The sequence below is a fragment of the Meles meles genome, chromosome 12 (genome assembly GCF_922984935.1).
Source record: "Meles meles chromosome 12, mMelMel3.1 paternal haplotype, whole genome shotgun sequence".
Lineage (NCBI taxonomy): Eukaryota > Metazoa > Chordata > Mammalia > Carnivora > Mustelidae > Meles > Meles meles.
The window spans coordinates 50,579,494-50,600,154 of record NC_060077.1 but is presented as its reverse complement, the minus strand read 5'-3'; the positions used below and the strand labels follow the sequence as shown (position 1 = coordinate 50,600,154).

At 38.3% G+C, this 20,661-nt stretch overlaps 1 protein-coding gene across 3 annotated transcripts in view; it reads right to left on the bottom strand.

The window, feature by feature from the left end:
• Nucleotides 1–20,661, bottom strand: part of PSMA8 (proteasome 20S subunit alpha 8) — a 47,575-nt gene that overhangs the window by 7,780 nt on the left and 19,134 nt on the right. For 2 of the 3 annotated variants that reach the window (XM_046025739.1, XM_046025741.1), the window contains exons 3-4: nt 8,334–8,458; nt 5,021–5,143 (exon numbers count right to left, since the gene is read on the bottom strand). In XM_046025739.1, the coding sequence (XP_045881695.1) occupies nt 5,021–5,143; nt 8,334–8,458 (248 nt within the window). Of the gene's footprint in view, nt 1–5,020; nt 5,144–8,333; nt 8,498–20,661 lie in introns of all 3 variants that reach the window. The other variant, XM_046025738.1, reaches the window with a different exon arrangement.

The window sequence follows — 20,661 nt, the reverse complement described above, 5'->3', positions numbered from 1 at the left end:
GCTACTAACTGATTTCTTGAGATTCTTCTGTTATGGAAGGCAGCTGTATGCCCTCAGTAGAAGAGAAACTGACTCTGGATATGAGTTTCCCTTCTCTGTACCAAATGGCCCACCTTCTGTGAACTTGCTGAGTGCTTTCTTTGCTATCATGATATCCTACAAAACACTGCTGATGACCAAGGAGGAAGTGAGAGAATATACTTATGGTCATGGGATTCACTGGTTTATGTTTCATGTTCTCTGATTCTAAAGAAGCCAACCTGATAAAAACGGGGAATAGCCAACTGAAGACTCAGTTATAGCAGTAGAATCTTATGGAGCTAAGATCCTGTATGTGCCCTGACATGGGAACCAGTAACTTCCTTCTTTCATAGCCACAGATCTAGGAATCAAGGGATACCTGTCTCATTAAACCCCTAATGGGGCACCAATAAAATTTTTGCCTCTTGGATTGTATTAAAGGTCCTAATTCCCAAGTTGTTGGGGTGGTGGGGAAGGGAGAAGAGGCAGTGTTCTGCTAGGGGATATAACAATGTCACTGGACTAGAAGCTGAGACTGCCTGTTGGCAGTTTTGGACACCTGCCTTTGAACCAGTAGGCAAATAATGGGTTACTGTGAGGATGCTATGATTTATTCTGATTATCAAGGGAAATAAAGTAACTATTATACAATGGGACTGGGGAGGAGATGTCTAGAACTCTCTTCGTATTCTCATGTGAAATGAAAAAAAGCTAATGGAAGGCTCTGTAATCTAGTAAGGCAGAATATGTAATGGACCATGATCTTAAAAAAAAAAAAAGTTTGTGTTAAATGTCAGATAAAGAACCCCAACGAACCAAAGAGCTTGTATCAGTGATTTCTGTTCTCATTTCTGCTACAGGTCATGTGGCCAGTTTATATTTTGATTTTCTATTTCTACTGCCCACTTCACATGTCCCCTATCTGTACCTTGTAAAACTACATCCTAGCGGGCGCCTGGGTGGCTCAGTGGGTTGAGGCCTCTGCCTTCGGCCCGGGTCATGGTCTCGGGGTCCTGGGATCGAGTCCCATATCGGGCTCTCTGCTTGGCGGGGAGCCTGCTTCCTCCTCTCTCTCTGCCTGCCTCTCTGCCTACTTGTGATTTCTCTCTGTCAAATAAATAAATTAAAAAAAAAAATTAAAAAAAAAACAACAAAAAACTACATCCTAGCACTACAAAGTATTGTCACCACATGGTACCATAGCTGTGTCCTCAATAGCCCATTGTATCACTTTATCAGGCTACTGGTATACTAGTAGGTCAGAGTAAAAATCAAAACATAGAAATAAAAAAACAAAAACAAAAACAAACAAACACCTGATCTCATGGCTAAAGTGCCATATATAGTCTCCCTCAAACAGAAATTAAGTCAGAAGATTTTTCTCTATTTTTCAAGACTAGATATCAGAATAAACTTGATGTAATAGAAGGAACACTGTACTAATAAAGCAGAAGACCCTGAGTTCTAATGACAGCTTTGTTATTAACTAGTGGTGTGAACTTAAAAAAAAAAATCACTTAACTCCTGAGTCTTGTGTAACAACTATGTAAAATAAAAAAGTTTTCAGATGTCTTTTGTTATAGATTTTTTTTTTCCTCTGCCACCACTGTTTTTTTATTAGCATATAATGTATTTTTTGTTTTAGGGGCACATGTGATTCATCCATCTTACACAATTCAAAGCACTCATCATAGCACATACCCTCCCCAGTGTCCATCACCCAGCCACCCCATCCCTCCCACCCCCTCCCCTTTTTAAGGGGCACTATGTATCCCGCTTCCTAGTTCTTTCTCATCCCCACCCTTTTTTCTGATTTCTGTGACAATCTAAGAAAAAAGGACAAGGATAAACCAAGTGAATATCATCCAAAAATCATATTTATCAATTTGGAACATACTTAGTGAAGAAATTGGCCTTTCCACGTGTTTTGTTTTAACTAAGGTTAAAACGAATCTGCCCTCTGGAAGCACGTAACACATGACACTTGATAATGGAGAGAAGTAGCCCAAGAACTGCTAGAGGGCAAGAAAGACAACCTAGAAATCAACATTTGCCACATGTAATTAAAAAAAAAAAAAAAAGTGTCCTGCATGGATAAGTGTTGTCTGGGCTTCTGGTGTTGGGGTGCTTCTGGCAGTGTCCATGGCAGTATGGAGGCAGACAGGATAGAGAACAGTTTAAGGCTCCAAGGGCCTTCCAAATTAAAGAGTTGCAAATATGTTTTGTGATAAGAGGCAAACTGCCTCTTGGTGACTTAACGTTTTAATGACCATGAGGCAGCTGCACCCCAGGCGACTATGGTAATCTTTCCTCCTACAGCCTCATCTGGCCTAGAATCCATCCCCACCATAACATTTTTAAATTAGATAAGAAAGGCAGGAAGATATAACTTCAGTGGGTATAAAAATAGGTATTTAGCTCCTTGAGTTGGAGGGAGAAGACCCCAAAATCTCTCTGGTGATAAGGGACCCCCTTATCACACTGGACCTGCTATTCTGCAAAGTGAACACCAAAGTTCTCCCACAGAGACTTTCAGACTCTCCACTGAGAAACGAGGCAAAACATGAAGGAGGCATCAAAGCCCCATGGAAAAAATCTTCATTCATTTCAGGAACATGTGTAAGCACACTGTGTGCCTGTCCAGGACCTTTTATGGCAGGAACACCTTCTGTTGAAGGCAGGATGGTGATCAATAGCGAAGTCTTCTTTGAGGGACGCCTCAGGTGGCTTTTAATACCTGGAACCTCTTCAGCCCCCAAAGATTCTCCCTTGGGATGCCTTTTGAACTGGAATCAATTCAAACTGCTTATGGAACAGGATGCTGGAAAAACTTGTTGGAGAAAAGTTGAAACTTGCTGGGGAACCGGAGGCCAGAGGTGGAGTAGCTTTTTCAGACTTTCCGCCCCCTCTCCATCCAACATTTCTCCAGGGGAGTCACATATTTGAACGTACAACTCAAGGGTAAAGGCGAGGCATGCTGTTATAGATTTTTTTAAAGCTTCATTTGACTTCAACCAAAATCTTACAATAAAGTACAATATGTGAAATCAGTTAAGTGGTGATACATGGCCTTCACACACCACAGTAATGCATAGTTTCAGACCTAGATGATCAATTCCCAACAATTTAAAAATTCCATAATTTGGGGGAGCCTAGGTGGCTCAGTTGGTTAAGTGTCTGCCTTCAGCTCATGTCATGATCTCAGGACTGTGGGATCAAGCCCCATGTTGGGTTCCCTGTTCAACGGGGAGTTTGCTTCTTCCTCTCTCTCTGAGGCTCCCCTGCTTGTACTCTCTCTCTAATAAATAAAAATAAAATTAATTGAAAAATAAAAATTCCATAATTTTCCTAACTAGTTGATTTTAAAATAAAATAAAATGGTTCTCAGTATGACCCTAGGGAACAATCAAATTAAAATGGAAAATTATGTAAACTTAGAAATTGTTATGATATTGAAATGAAGTATAATGATGTAATGATTAATACAAACAGAAGATGGCACACTTTAAAATATTTAGAGAAAGACTGAGGGTAGTAACTTGTTTTGTTCAAGGTATAGATTTGGGAGGCATAAGAAATCTAGTACATGTAAAAGATTTCTTAAATTGGCACACAAAAGTCTGGTATCTGCAGTAGGTAAATTCATAGTTTCTGATTACCAATTAGTATTTCTAGTTAGCTTAAAAGAAGATGTGCAGCTACCGGTATCCAGATCTTCGTGGCAAGAATATAACCCACTGTTTTACTGGCCTGGTTAATTGGTTTATAAAACAGTGTGAGTGTGGTCACCTCAAATCAATTCCTTTAGTTAATACAGGCATAAAGACCAAGGCAATACTTCCCATTAATTTATATGGCTTTTAATAACAGTAAAATAAACACTTCATGAAATTATTCAAAGCCTGGGTATTTAAACTTTTTTAAAAAACATTTTATTTATATATTTGAGAGAGAGCAAGAGAGAGTGAGAACGAGTGGGGAGGGGCAGAGGGAGAAGAGGAGGCAGACTCCCTGTTGAGCAGGGAACCAATGCAAGCTCAATCCCAGGACTCTGGGATCATGACCTAAGCCAAAGGCAGACATTTAACTGACTGAGCCACCCAGGCACCCCTTTAAACTTTTAATAAACTAAAAATTATTCAGATTCTATAATGTATTTCTATTTTTATGTATGAGAATATACAAAAATTTTTTTCTGGAAATTGCTACTAGTTTCCCTAGACCCTAGACTTTTGTATTAGATTTGAGTGTACCATTAAACAGATTATTGGGGTACTGAAAGAAGAAGAATAACTTATGCAGAAAACAAACTATATTCTAGGAATGATGTGGCAACAATTGTAATATGTTGCCATATTAATAGAGATTCATAGTTTGGGGTACTCTAACTCTCCTAGAATAGAGAATGCATTAAATATTTCACTATGGGGTTTAAATATTCATTCAATTCTGTGTTAAAAGCAGAAAGACTATTTCTAATCAAAGCAGGTATCTGTATGAGGCAGTACTTATTTGGAAGAATGAATGATGATAAGAATCAGATATATCTCTTATTTGGCCATTTATATATACTTAGATTTGTCACATCTTTTCAAAAGAAGACCCTGTGATTAATAAACCAAAGTGTTGGGGCGCCTGGGTGGCTCAGTCAGTTAAATGTCCATCTTTGGCTCATGGGATTGAGTCCTGCATCGGGCTCTTTGCTCCTCGGGGAGCCTGCCTCTCCCTCTACCTGCTCCCCCTGCTTGTGCTCTCTTTCTTTCTCTCTCTCTCTGTCAGTTAAATAAAATATTAAAAAAAAAACAAAAACAAACCAAAGTGTTTTTCTATCCATCAAAACATCATAGTTGCTGACTAGCTAAATGGTTATGTAAAGTTTGTACCACCATCAATACTTTAATGCACTGTAATTTTTTGTCCTGTCCCTGAAAGTGATAAAACATTTACTGTGAATACATGTATTCAACTTCTAAAATGCATTAACAAATTCATGACTTACCTTCCAAGCATGGTAAGTACCAGAGGGATCAGTCTGATATAATCTTGGGATACCATCATCATCGAAACCTACAATTAAGGCAGAAATGCCAAAAGGTCTTCGTCCATTGCTTTGTGTGTATTTCTGAAAAATAAAATGTTTTTATAATTACTTTCTGTATGAGGCCATACAAAGAATGACACTATTATCAACTAAGAAATTTTGATAGCAGGAGCGTCTGGGTGGCTCAGTTAATTGAGTGTCTGCCTTCGGCTCACATCATGATCTCCGGGTCCTGGGGTCAAGCCCCATGTAGGGGTCCTTGCTGAGTGGGCAGTCTGCTTCTCCATCTCCCTCTGCCCCCTGCCTGCTTCTGCTCTCTTTCTCCCAAATAAATAAGTAATCTTAAAAAAATTTTTTTAAGTAAAGTATTCCTGCTAAAATAATTTTTTCGATTCTTATTATGTATTTAAGATCCTCTTCCTGACTTTTTCTGGACTAACTTCAATCCATGATGAAATTTTAATGAAATTAATGTATATGGTGGATAAAACAAAATAGTAACTTTGCTTATATATGGTCTTAAAACTGTTGTCTTATTTCTTTATATATTTTTTGGTAACATAACTGGATTATAATCTTGTTAATATAGCAGACAACTGTATATGTACACCATTTTGGTTCCTACCTAGTAAAGCTGATTTTGGTGAGCTGTACTTTGGAAGTGAGTTCTTGGGGCTGACTTTGAGAGACACAGTAATTGTTACCTTTATAATCAATATTCTTACTTGATACTATTATTATCAAATATATTCTGTTCCGTATATACTAAATTATCTCTACAGAAAACTCAACTAAGACATTTCTCGAACAAGGAAACCTTTTGTCTCTTTAGAAGAAAATGCATTTTTTTCTTCCCAGAGAGCAGGGCACTGGAAACCAATTGTATTTCTTTTTACTTTAGTGCCAAGAACTTCCTGGATTGTGCTCCAAAGAGTGGAATTCACACTAATTCTAAGACTGGTGCTCCTAGAAGTTGTACATAGGGCAGCCCTGACAGAAAGCTCAAACTTACACCTTTTTTTCCATTTCTGTATTTTATTATTATGTATTTTTATTGGGACCTCAAATTTTGAATGCAAACAGTTGGGCTACAAATGTAAACAACTCTTAAAGAAAAGGGTTTATTTGTCTTCATTCTTCTGTATTTCCCAATATTCCTAGTTCACACAGAGGTATGAAATAGATGCTTTGTAAATATACCTCAAAGGAGAGACCCTTTATTTGTTTAATCAACCATGTTTTTTCTTCTTTAATGAAAAAGTACTTGCCCAGGCTTAAAATAATTTAAAAGTACAGAAGGTGTACATAAAGGATCTCTTTTGTTGCAGAGCCCCAGATCCCTTCCCAGTAGCAATCACACTGTTACAGGTTTACAATATTAAATGTTCTATGCGGGAGCCTTTATTCTTCTAGAAGAAAAACTAAAAACCACAATTGGGAACCTCATATACACAATGTTCTACACTTTGCTTTTTTGGTGAATATAGTGTGGAGCTCAGCAGGAAGCTTGAACTCAGGACCCTGAGATCAAGCCCTGAGCTGAGATCAAGAGGTGGATGCTTAGCCGACTAAGCCATGCAGGCACCCCAGTGGATACCCTTTTAACTGTGGAGAAAATCAAAGCAAATAAAAAAGTAAAGTAGAATAATATAAAATTGTTGGACTTCCTTGCAACATAAATTTTTAAAAAAACAAGGTATCTTTTTATAAGTATATAATTTAAAACTTTAGTATCTAGAATATATAGTTTATTTTAAAAATCTCTACAAGGACAAATGGCAAAATCCATGCCAGAAAGTGTTCTAAATGCTTTAAATGTGTTAAATCATTTAATCCGAATGCAACTCAACAAAGTAGGTATTATTTTAATGTTTATTCTATAAATAAGAAAATTAAGACAAAACAGGCTAAATATTATGCTCGCAACACTAACTAGGAAGTAGCAAACCCAGGATTCAAAACACCCAAATTTTGGCTCTCGGAGTCACATTCTTAACTACCAGAGTGCCTGTCAAAAGGACAGATAGTTTACACTAGAAGAAATGAAAATAGCAAACCAACATGTGGGGGGGAAAAAATCAACCTCACTACTAATTATAAAATACAAATTAAAACAACTATTACAGTACTATGTTATACTTATTTGCTAAATAACAAAAAAATGAAAACCCAAGGCTGATGATCCTTCAGGGATACATTTATGCCTTGCTGGTTGCACAATAAAAATTGGTTCAATCTTTTTAGCAAGCAATTTAGCTACATATAACAAGAGTCTTAAAACCAATTACAATCTCTAATCTAGTAATTTCTTACTGAAAATTAATTTAACAATATAATTCAAAAAAGAAAAATAAAGGCTGTGACAAAGATAGAGTAATGTTATTAAAGTACTAAATTGAGAAAGAGAATGAGAAATGGAAAGAAACTGGAAACAATCTAAATAATTAGCAGTGAACAACTGGAAACAGTATTATATAGTTAGTAAGAATGATAAGTATGCATAAGGATTATGTTGACAAACGTAAAGTACACATAAAAGATAGAGAACAAATACTTATATACATAGTGATTATACTTAATGTCAAACCATGTACCTGTGTGTGAATTCAGAAATTATATCCGGAGGTGCCTGGGTGGCTCAGTAGGTTGAGCATCTGACTCTTGATTTCAGCTCAGGTTGTGATCTCAATGTTGTGGACTGAGCCCTGCACTGGGCTGTGCTGAGTGTGGAGCCTGTTTAAGATTCTTTCTCTCCCTCTCCGTCTGTCCCCCTCCCATTGCACTCTTTCTCTGTCTCTCTCTAAAATAGTAATAAATAAAAAAACTTAGGTTTTAAAAAAATAATAATAATAAATAAATCTTAAAAAAAAAAACCAAAAAACCAAAACAGGTCATATCCAAACCTGCTCAGTTGTGGTTAGGTTTATAGATAAAAGAACCATGGGCATTTCTTTAGTAAACATATTAAGAAAAAAAAAGTTTTCATTACTGTATCACTAGAGGTATAGAAATCCTCTTAAAATATGAGATTTATTGCTCTTTGAAATTTTAATATAATTCTTAGAATTGATAGTAATTGAGATTTCTAATGCTCAAATCAATGCAATCCACTGGAATAAGAGTATGAATATGAAGTAAGTGTTAGAAGGAATAAGGATTTTAGTAGATTTAATAGATTAAATGACTGGAAATATTGTAGTATTCCCATGACAGGAACCATAATGATGTAAAAGAAGAAAACCTTTAGAAATCTGTTGGAATAGTGGCTTACCTGCTTTAAGGTTGCTATGAAGCGAGTTATATATTCTACGGTGACTGGGTCCTCAACTGTGAGCTTATGACTCTGGCACTCCACACGGGCTCTGTTTATTACTACTCTAGCATCAGCAGTCAGTCCTATAAAAGTAGGTAATACATTTTCAAAAAAGAATGACTCTTGTCAAAAGGGTTTTTTTCTTTTTAGCTACCATGAAATCTTTCTTATAATGTCCATTGTTTCTTCAATATATGTCCATTATAAATAATTTACAAAACAGAATATCACTCGTCCAACATTTAATACTTAATCTAATGCGTTCTTATTTGCTTTTTAAAGAAATAGTTTTAGGGGTACCTGGGTGGCTCAGCCAGTTAAGCAACTGCCTTCGGCTCAGGTCATGATCCTGGACTCCCAGGATCAAGTCCCGTCTCAGGCTCCCTGCTCAGTGGGAAGTCTGCTTCTCCTTCTGACCCTCCCCCCCTCATATTCTCTCTCTCAAATAAATAAAATCTTTAAAAAAATAGTTTCAAAGAAAAATAAACACTAACGTTAACTAAACTATTTCCAAGATCTTAACTCACAGTGGTTGGTCTGTTTATTAGACTTTATTGAACATTTTCTAAAAATCTCTATAGTCATGTTTTTAAAAACTATTTTTGGGGAAGATATCAAAGGCAGACTGATCAAAGGTTGATGGTATATCCTGGTTCCAAAATCAATATACTCATTATCAAACACATACCCATTGAATTCAAACTGAATTCAATATAACTGACATGTGATTTCTATTAGCTTTTTGTCTAAGATTAAGGGTTTGAAAATCAAGAATATTAAAACAGAAAAAGAAAATAGTCTTCCTTTGGCCCTACCAAAACCTCATGTAATTAATTTTCCACATTTCCATAAGGAACAGAATGTGATTCTATAAAAACAATAACTGACCCAAAACTTAAATGCAACAGTTGCAAACATTTCTATTAAAGACTTTTCTGGCATTTGTCCTTTACATGGCCATTTTGTTTCTTTCCCCATTCTCTTCATAGCACACTGCCAGGAAAATGCATTCACAAAATCTCTGTAACAGTCATTTCTCAAATAATCATCAGTCTTTTGTATTCACAAACTCATTTTCCACTTCCACACCATTTCAAATTGTGTTTCTACAAATGGAAGAATTGTCAATCCGTGAAGATAATGAAGAACCTGTCACAATATGCCACTAAGAATCACCCTAATACTCATGGGTAGGGTGCAAATTTTAATTGGGTAGCTAAAGAGTGAGAAACTGATTCTATTCTCTGCAAAATATGAGAAGCGTCTGGCTGGCTCAGTTTGTAGAGCATGTGACTCTTGATCTTGGGGTTGTAAGTCTGAGCCCCATGTTGGGGGGACTCTACTTTTTAAAAAAAGGTTTTATAAAGTTATTTAAAAATGTTATGTAAGAGAAAGAATTGAGAAGAGATTCACTTTACCTATCGTATGGATTAAAAGCTACACTCAATTAGAAAATGTGATCCGAAAGGATATTTCTAAGTTATTTCCCCTTTACAATGTAAATATGATCCAAAACTACAGAAACATAAAATTATATTTAAAAAGTAGTGATATAACTGATTCAAGAAAAAAATGGTAATTTGGTAAATTGACAAACCATATAAGTAATACATTTGTGTAATTGTGTTTTTAACATTAAGAAATAACAATTAGGAAAATGGTAGAAGATGGCGGAGAAGTAGCAGCCTGAGACTACATCAGGTAGCAGGAGATCAGCTCGATAGCTTATCTAAACATTGCAAACACCTACAAATCCAATGGGAGAGCGAAGAGAAGAAGAACAGCAACTCTAGAAACAGAAAATCAACCACTTTCTGAAAGGTAGGACTGGCGGAGAAGTGAATCTAAAACGACGGGAAGATAGACCGCGGGGGGAGGGGCCGGCTCCCGGCAAGCGGCGGAGGAACGGAGCACAAAATCAGGACTTTTAAAAGTCTGTTCCACTGAGGGACATTGCTCCAGGGGCTAAACCGGGGTGAAGCCCACGCGGGGCCAGCGTGGCCCCAGGCCCTGCAGGGTCACAGAAGGATCGGGGGTATCGGAGTGTCGGAGAGCTCGCAGGTATTAGAACGGAGAAGCCGGCTGGAGAGACAGAGCCGAGGACTAAACTCTCAGCTCGGGGTTACCTTGAACTGGTCGCGGGCTGGGTGAGCTCGGAGCGCGGCTAGAGGCTGGGGATACGGGAGTGATTGGGTGCTGTCCTCTGGGGGCGCACTGAGGAGTGGGGCCCCAGGCTCTCGGCTCCTCCGGGCTGGAGACTGGGAGGCCACCATTTTCATTCCCGTCCTCCGGAACTCTACGGAAAGCGTTCAGGGAACAGAAGCTCCCAAAAGCGAACCCGAGCCGATTACTTAGTCCGGCCGCCGGTAAGGGCGGTGCAATCCGGCCTCGGGCAAAGACACTTGAGAGTCACTACAACAGGCCCCTCCCCCAGAAGATCAACAAAATATCCAGCCAGGACGAAGTTCATCTATCAAGGAGAAAGCAGATTCAATTCCTAAGACAGCAGAGCAATTCCAGAGGAGGAGAAAGCAAAGCACGGAACTCATGGCTTTCTCCCCATGATTCTTTAGTCTTGCGGCTACTTCAATTTTTTTTTCTTTTTTCTTCTTCTGCTAAATTTTTTTTTAAACTTTTACCCTTTTCTTTTTTAACATTTTTTGACTAGTTCATCTAAATATATATATTTTTTCTTTCTTTTTTATATTTTTTATTTGTTTTATTTTTTGAATTTTTTTCTTTCTTTTTTTTTTTTCTTTTTTTTTCAGAAGCTGTTTTTATCCCCTTTCTCCCCCCCACAATTTGGGGTCTCTTCTGATTTGGTTACAGCGCATTTTTCCGGGGTCTTTGCCACCCTTTTAGTAGTTTATTTGCTCCTTCATATCCTCTTATCTGGACAAAATGACAAGGCGGAACAAATCACCACAAACAAAAGAACAAGAGACAGTACCGAAGGCTAGGGACCTAATCAACACAGACATGGGTAATATGTCAGATCAAGAGTTCAGAATGACGATTCTGAACATTCTAGCCGGGCTCGAAAAAGGCATGGAAGATATTAGAGAAACCCTCTCTGGAGATATTAAAGCCCTTTCTGGAGAAATTAAAGAACTAAAATCTAACCAAGTTGAAATCAAAAAAGCTATTAATGAGGTGCAATCAAAAATGGAGGCTCTCACTGCTAGGATCAATGAGGCAGAAGAAAGAATTAGTGATATAGAAGACCAAATGACAGAGAATAAAGAAGCCAAACAAAAGAGGGACAAACAGCTACTGGACCATGAGGGGAGAATTCGAGAGATAAGTGACACCATAAGACGAAACAACATTAGAATAATTGGGATTCCAGAAGAAGAAGAAACAGAGAGGGGAGCAGAAGGTCTATTGGAGAGAATCATTGGAGAGAATTTCCCTAATATGGCAAAGGGAACAAGCATTAAAATCCAGGAGATGCAGAGAACTCCCCTCAAAGTCAACAAGAATAGGTCCACACCCCGTCACCTAATAGTAAAATTTACAAGTCTTAGTGACAAAGAGAAAATCCTGAAAGCAGCCCGAGAAAAGAAGTCTGTAACATACAATGGTAAAAATATTAGATTGGCGGCAGACTTATCCACAGAGACCTGGCAGGCCAGAAAGAGCTGGCATGATATATTCAGAGCACTCAACGAGAAAAACATGCAGCCAAGAATACTCTATCCAGCTAGGCTATCATTGAAAATAGAAGGAGAGATCAAAAGCTTCCAGGACAAACAAAAACTGAAAGAATTTGCAAACACCAAACCAGCTCTACAGGAAATATTGAAAGGGGTCCTCTAAGCAAAGAGAGAGCCTAAAAGTAGTAGATCAGAAAGGTACAGAGACAATATACAGTAACAGTCACCTTATAGGCTAATAATGGCACTAAATTCATATCTCTCAATAGTTACCCTGAATGTTAATGGGCTAAATGCCCCAATCAAAAGACACAGGGTATCAGAATGGATAAAAAAACAAAACCCATCAGTATGTTGCCTACAAGAAACTCATTTTAGACGCGAAGACACCTCCAGATTTAAAGTGAGGGGGTGGAAAACAATTTACCATGCTAATGGGCATCAGAAGAAAGCTGGGGTGGCAATCCTTATATCAGATCAATTAGATTTTAAGCCAAAGACTATAATAAGAGATGAGGGAGGACACTATATCCTACTCAAAGGGTCTGTCCAACAAGAAGATCTAACAATTTTAAATATCTATGCCCCTAACGTGGGAGCAGCCAACTATATCAACCAATTAATAACAAAATCAAAGAAACACATCAATAATAATACAATAATAGTAGGGGACTTGAACACTCCCCTCACTGAAATGGACAGATCATCCAAGCAAAAGATCAACAAGGAAATAAAGGCCTTAAATGACACACTGGACCAGATGGACATCACAGATATATTCAGAACATTTCATCCCAAAGCAACAGAATACACATTCTTCTCTAGTGCACATGGAACCTTCTCCAGAATAGATCACATCCTGGGTCACAAATCAGGTCTCAACCGGTATCAAAAGATTAGGATTATTCCCTGCATATTTTCAGACCACAATGCTCTGAAGCTAGAACTCAATCACAAGAGGAAAGCTGGAAAGAACCCAAATACATGGAGACTAAACAGCATCCTTCTAAAGAATGAATGGGTTGGGGCGCCTGGGTGGCTCAGTGGTTTAGGCTGCTGCCTTCAGCTCAGGTCATGATCTCGGGGTCCTGGGATCGAGTCCCGCGTCGGGCTCTCTGCTTGGCGGGGAGCCTGCTTCCTCCTCTCTCTCTCTGCCTGCTTCTCTCCCTACTTGTGATCTCTATCTGTCAAATAAATAAAATTAAAAAAAAAAAAAAAAAAGAATGAATGGGTTAACCAGGAAATTAAAGAAGAATTGAAAAAATTCATGGAAACAAATGATAATGAAAACACAACAGTTCAAAATCTGTGGGACACAGCAAAGGCAGTCCTGAGAGGAAAATATATAGCAGTACAAGCCTTTCTCAAGAAACAAGAAAGGTCTCAAGTACACAACCTAACCCTACACGTAAAGGAGCTGGAGAAAGAACAAGAAAGAAACCCTAAACCCAGCAGGAGAAGAGAAATCATAAAGATCAGAGCAGAAATCAATGAAATAGAAACCAAAAAAACAATAGAAAAAAATCAATGAAACTAGGAGCTGGTTCTTTGAAAGAATCAATAAGATTGATAAACCCCTGGCCAGACTCATCAAAAAGAAAAGAGAAAGGACCCAAATCAATAAAATCATGAATGAAAGAGGAGAAATCACAACTAACACCAAAGAAATACAGACAATTATAAGAACATACTATGAGCAACTCTACGCCAACAAATTGGACAATCTGGAAGAAATGGATGCATTCCTAGAGACATATAAACTACCACAACTGAACCAGGAAGAAATAGAAAACCTGAACAGGCCCATAACCAGTAAGGAGATTGAAACAGTCATCCAAAATCTCCAAACAAACAAAAGCCCAGGGCCAGACGGCTTCCCAGGGGAATTCTACCAAACATTTAAAGAAGAACTAATTCCTATTCTCTTGAAACTGTTCCAAAAAATAGAAACGGAAGGAAAACTTCCAAACTTATTTTATGAGGCCAGCATCACCTTGATCCCAAAACCAGACAAGGATCCCACCAAAAAAGAGAACTACAGACCAATATCCTTGATGAACACAGATGCAAAAATTCTCGCCAAAATACTAGCCAATAGGATTCAACAGTACATTAAAAGGATTATTCACCACGATCAAGTGGGATTTATTCCAGGGCTGCAGGGTTGGTTCAACATCCACAAATCAATCAATGTGATAGAACACATTAATAAAAGAAAGAACAAGAACCATATGATACTCTCAATAGATGCTGAAAAAGCATTTGACAAAGTACAGCATCCCTTCCTGATCAAAACTCTTCAAAGTGTGGGGATAGAGGGCACATACCTCAATATTATCAAAGCCATCTATGAAAAACCCACCGCAAATATCATTCTCAATGGAGAAAAACTGAAAGCTTTTCCGTTAAGGTCAGGAACACGGCAGGGATGTCCATTATCACCACTGCTATTCAACATAGTACTAGAAGTCCTAGCCTCAGCAATCAGACAACAAAAAGAAATTAAAGGCATCCAAATTGGTAAAGAAGAAGTCAAACTATCACTCTTCGCAGATGATATGATACTATATGTGGAAAACCCAAAAGACTCCACTCCAAAACTGCTAGAACTTGTACAGGAATTCAGTAAAGTGTCAGGATATAAAATCAATGCACAGAAATCAGTTGCATTTCTGTACACCAACAAGACTGAAGAAAGAGAAATTAAGGAGTCAATCCCATTTACAATTGTACCCAAAACTATAAGATACCTAGGAATAAACCTAACCAAAGAGACTAAGAATCTATACACAGAAAATTATAAAGTACTCATGAAAGAAATTGAGGAAGACACAAAAAAATGGAAAAATGTTCCATGCTCCTGGATTGGAAGAATAAATATTGTGAAAATGTCTATGCTACCTAAAGCAATCTACACATTTAATGCAATCCCTATCAAAATACCATCCATTTTTTTCAAAGAAATGGAACAAATAATCCTAAAATTTATATGGAACCAGAAAAGACCTCGAATAGCCAAAGGAATATTGAAGAACAAAGCCAAAGTTGGTGGCATCACAATTCCGGACTTCAAGCTCTATTACAAAGCTGTCATCATCAAGACAGCATGGTACTGGCACAAAAACAGACACATAGACCAGTGGAACAGAATAGAGAGCCCAGAAATCGACCCTCAACTCTATGGTCAACTCATCTTCGACAAAGCAGGAAAGAATGTCCAATGGAAAAAAGACAGCCTCTTCAATAAATGGTGCTGGGAAAATTGGACAGCCACATGCAGAAAAATGAAATTGGACCACTTCCTTACACCACACACGAAAATAGACTCCAAATGGATGAAGGACCTCAATGTGAGAAAGGAATCCATCAAAATCCTTGAGGAGAATGCAGGCAGCAACCTCTTCGACCTCAGCCGTAGCAACATCTTCCTAGGAACAACGGCAAAGGCAAGGGAAGCAAGGGCAAAAATGAACTATTGGGATTTCATCAAGATCAAAAGCTTTTGCACAGCAAAGGAAACAGTTAACAAAACCAAAAGACAACTGACAGAATGGGAGAAGATATTTGCAAACGACATATCAGATAAAGGGCTAGTATCCAAAATCTATAAGGAACTTAGCAAACTCAACACCCAAAGAACAAACAATCCAATCAAGAAATGGGCAGAGGACATGAACAGACATTTCTGCAAAGAATACATCCAGATGGCCAACAGACACATGAAAAAGTGCTCCATGTCACTCGGCATCAGGGAAATACAAATCAAAACCACAATGAGATATCACCTCACACCAGTCAGAATGGCTAAAATTAACAAGTCAGGAAATGACAGATGCTGGCGAGGATGCGGAGAAAGGGGAACCCTCCTCCACTGTTGGTGGGAATGCAAGCTGGTGCAACCACTCTGGAAAACAGCATGGAGGTTCCTCAAAATGTTGAAAATAGAACTACCCTATGACCCAGCAATTGCACTACTGGGTATTTACCCTAAAGATACAAACATAGTGATCCGAAGGGGCACGTGTACCCGAATGTTTATAGCAGCAATGTCTACAATAGCCAAACTATGGAAAGAACCTAGATGTCCATCAACAGATGAATGGATAAAGAAGAAGTGGTATATATACACAATGGAATACTATGCAGCCATCAAAAGAAATGAAATCTTGCCATTTGCGACGACATGGATGGAACTAGAGCGTATCATGCTTAGTGAAATAAGTCAATCGGAGAAAGACAACTATCATATGATCTCCCTGATATGAGGACATGGAGAAGCAACATGGGGGGGTAGGGGGATAGGAGAAGAATAAATGAAACAAGATGGGATTGGGAGGGAGACAAACTTAATCTCACAAAACAAACTGGGGGTTGCTGGGGGGAGGTGGGATTGGGAGAGGGAGAGCGGGCTATGGACATTGGGGAGGGGAGGCGAACCATAAGAGACTATGGACTCTGAAAAACAACCTGAGGGTTTTGAAGGGTCAGGGGTGGGAGGTTGGGGCAACCTGAGGGTTTTGAAGGGTCAGGGGTGGGAGGTTGGGGGAACAGGTGGTGGGTAATGGGGAGGGCATGTTTTGCATGGAGCACTGGGTGTTGTGCAAAAAGAATGAATACTGTTACACTGAAAAAATAAATAAAATGAAGAAATGAAAATGGTAAAAAAAAAAAAAAAAAGAAATAACAATTACCCTAATCAATACCAAATGTCTAGGAAAAAGAGAACAACTTCAATTTAAAGATAGCATTGAAAATTGCAACTTCACACTCTGTAGGTTACCTTTTAGTTTTCTTATTTCCTTTGCTGTGTAGAAGATTTTTATTTTTTTGTTTTTTTAAAGATTTTATTTATTTATTTCTCAGAATGGGAGAGAGAGAGCAGATAAGCAGGGGGAGTTGCATATAGAGGGAGAAGCAGGCTCCCTGCTGAGCAAGGAGCCTGATGCAGGACTTAACCCCAGGACTCTGGGATCAGAGACCTGAGCTGAAGGCAGATGCTTAACCAATTGAGCCACCCAGGTGTCCCTAGAAATTTTTTATTTTGATGGAAGTCCCAATAGTTTATGTTTGCTTTTGTTTCCCTTGGCTAATGAGACATATCTAGAAAGAAGTTGCTATGGCCAACGTAAAACAAGTTAATGCCTATGTTATCCTCTAGGATTTTTATGGTTTCAGGTCTCACATTTAGGTCTTTAATCCATTTTGAATTTATTTTTGTGTATGGTGTAAGAAGGTGGTCCAGTTTCATTTTTATGCATGTTGCTTTGCAGTTTTCCCAACACCATTTGTTGAAGAAACTTTTTCTTTTTTTTGGAGGCGGTCTTTTTCCCATTGGATATTCTTTCCTACTTTCCTGAAGACCAATTGACCAACAGTTGTGGGTTCATTTCTGGGTTTTCTATTTTGTTCCACAGATCTATATGTCTGTTTTTGTGCCAGGACCATACTGCTTTGATCACTACAGCCTTGTAATATAATTTGAAGTCTGGAATTGTGATCCCTGATTTTCTTTATCAAGGTTTCTTTGACTATACACAGGGTGTTTTGTGGTTCCACACAAATTTTAGGATTCTTTGTTCTAGTTCTGTGAAAAATGCTGTTGGTATTTTGATAGAGCTTGCATTAAATATGTAGATTGCTTTGGGTACTATAGACATTTTAAAAATATTTGTTCTTCCTACAGAATGGAAGATACTTGCAAATGACCTGAGAAAGGTGAGTATCCAAAATATTTGAAGAACTTATAACAGTCAACACCCCCAAAATGAATAATGCAACTAAAAAATGGATAGAAGACATGAACAGACATTTTTCCAAAGAAGACATACAGATGGCCAACAGACACATGAAAAGATGCTCAGCATCACACATCATCAAGGAAATACAAATCAAAATTACAATGAGATAACACCTCACATCTGTCAGGATAGCTAAAATCAACAACACAAGAAAGAGTACGTGTTGGCAAGGATGTGGAGAAAGGGGAACATTTGTACTGTTGGTGGGAATGCAAACTGGTGCAGCCACTCTGGTAAACAGTATGGAGATTCCTCAGAAAGTTAAAAATACAACTACTTTATAATCCAGTAATCACACTATTAGATATTCACCCAGGATATAAAAATACTAATTCAAAAGGATACATGCACCCTAATGTTTACAGCATCATTATGTATAATAGCCAAATTATGGAAATAGCCCAAGTTCCATCGACTGATAAATGAATAAAAATGATGTGGGGTGTGTGTGTGTGTGTATATATATATACACACACACATATACACACACAATAGAATATTACTCAGCCATAAAAAGAATGAGATCTTGCCATTTGGAATGACATGGCTAGAGCTAGGGAATATCATGCTAAGCAAAATAAGTCAGAGAAGATAAGTATTATATGATATCAATCATTTGTGGAACTTAAGAAACAAAACAAATGAGCAAAGGGGGAAAAAGAGACACACCAAGAAACAGATTCTTAACTATGGGGAACAAGTGAGGGTTATTAGAGGGGTTGAGGGATGGGTGAAATAGAAATGGGGATTAAGAACTACACTTGTGATTAGCAAAGGGTGTTGTTCAAATGTTGAATCAGGGAAGCCTGGGTGGTTCAGTCTGTTAAGCATCTGCCTTCAGTTCAGGTCATGTTCCCAGGGTCCTAGGATCGAGTCCTGCATTGGGCTCCTTGCTCAGCGGGGAACCTGCTTCTCCCTCTTCTCTGCCTGCTGCTCCCCCTGCTTATTCTCTCTCTGACAAATAAATAAATAAAATCTTAAAAAAAAAAGTGTTGAATCACTATATTGTACACCTGAAACTAATAACACACTATATGTTAACTAATTGGAAATTATTTTAAAGATTTTTTAAAATTTATTTATCTGACAGAGATAACAAGTAGGCAGAGAGGCAGGCAGGGGTTGGGGGAAGCAGGCTCCCCGCTGAGCAGAGACCCCGATGTGGGGCTCAACCCTAAGACCCTGAGATCATGACCTGAGCCAAAGGCAGAGGCTTTAACCCACTGAGCCGCCCAGGTGCCCCAACTAATTGGAATTTAAATAAAAACTTTAAAAAAACTGCAATTTTACTTTGTTTATATATAAGCAATCTATAAAAGAAACAAGTCCTCCATCTAGTGCTTTCATTCGTTTTTTTAAAGATTTTTGAGAAAGAGAGCAAGCAAGAGAGTGAGAGGAAGAAACGGACTCCCCGCTGAGCAGGGAGCCTGCTGAGGGGTTTAATCTCAGGACCCTGGATCCCCGGACCCTGGGATCATGACCTGAGCCAGAGGCAGATGCCACCCAGGTGCCCTCTAGTGCTTTTGAATTCATACCACAATTGTATCTCGAAATTACTTTCACAGTGTAAAATTTCTACTTTTATTTATTTATTTTTAAAGATTTTATTTATTTGACAGATAGAGATCACAAGTAGGCAGAGAGGCAGGCAGAGAGAGAGGAGGAAGCAGGCTCCCTGCTGAGCAGAGAGCCCAGTGCGGGGGCTCAATCCCAGGACCCTGGGATCATGACCTGAGCTGAAGGCAGAGGCTTTAACCCACTGAGCCACCCAGGCGCCCCATCTACTTTTAAATGGAATTCTACATGGCACATGAAAGAATTTTTTTTTTTTCAAATTCTTTGATTTTTTTTTCCTTAAGGGCTGTTTTCTAAAAATTAAAAGTACAGTATAACAACACTGACAAAAGAATGTGATTTTTTTCAAGATGATACTATATATTTTTTCTGATATGTACTCATTGTTAAATATTCCAACAGAGGGAATAAAAGCTACCATACAATTCCACAAGTTATAAACAAAACGATATTATACATATTATTCAATAACCCACTATTTTAATATATATTGTAAATACTTTCCATATCAATACATATAGATCCTATGACCTCCTTTGTTTAAATTTAAATTCAATTTAGTTAGTATAGAGAGTGGTACTGGTTTCAGGAGTAGACTTTAGTGATTCATCACTTACATATAACACCCAGTGCTCATCCCAACAAGTGCCTTCAGTGCTCATCACCCATTTAACATATCCTCCCACCCTCTTCCCCTCTAGCAACCCTGTTTGCTCTCTTAACTATAGAGTCTCTTATGGTTTGCCTCCCTCTATGTTTTTATCTTTATTTTTCTTCTCCTTACCCTGTGTTCATCTGTTTTGTTTCTTAAATTCCACATGAGTGAAATCACATATTCGTCTTTCTCTGACTGACTTATTTTGCTTGGCATAATACACTGTAGTTCCATCCACATCATTGTAAATGGCAAGACTTCACTGTTTTTGATGGCTGAGTAAATTTCCTATACACACACACACATACACACACACACACACACACACACACACAACTCTTCTTTATCCATTCATCAGTCAGTGGACAATTTGGGCTCTTTCTGTAAGGTGGCTATTGTTGATAGTGCTGTTACAAACACTGGGGTGTGTTTGCCCCTTGGAATCAGCATTTTTGTATCCTTTGGATAAATTCCTAGTAGTGCAGTTACTGGGTTATAGGGTAGTTGTATTTTTAACTTTTTGAGAAAGCTCTATGCTGTTTTCCAGAGTGGCTGCGCCAGTTTGCATTCCAATCAACAGCACAAAAGGGTTCCTCTTTCTC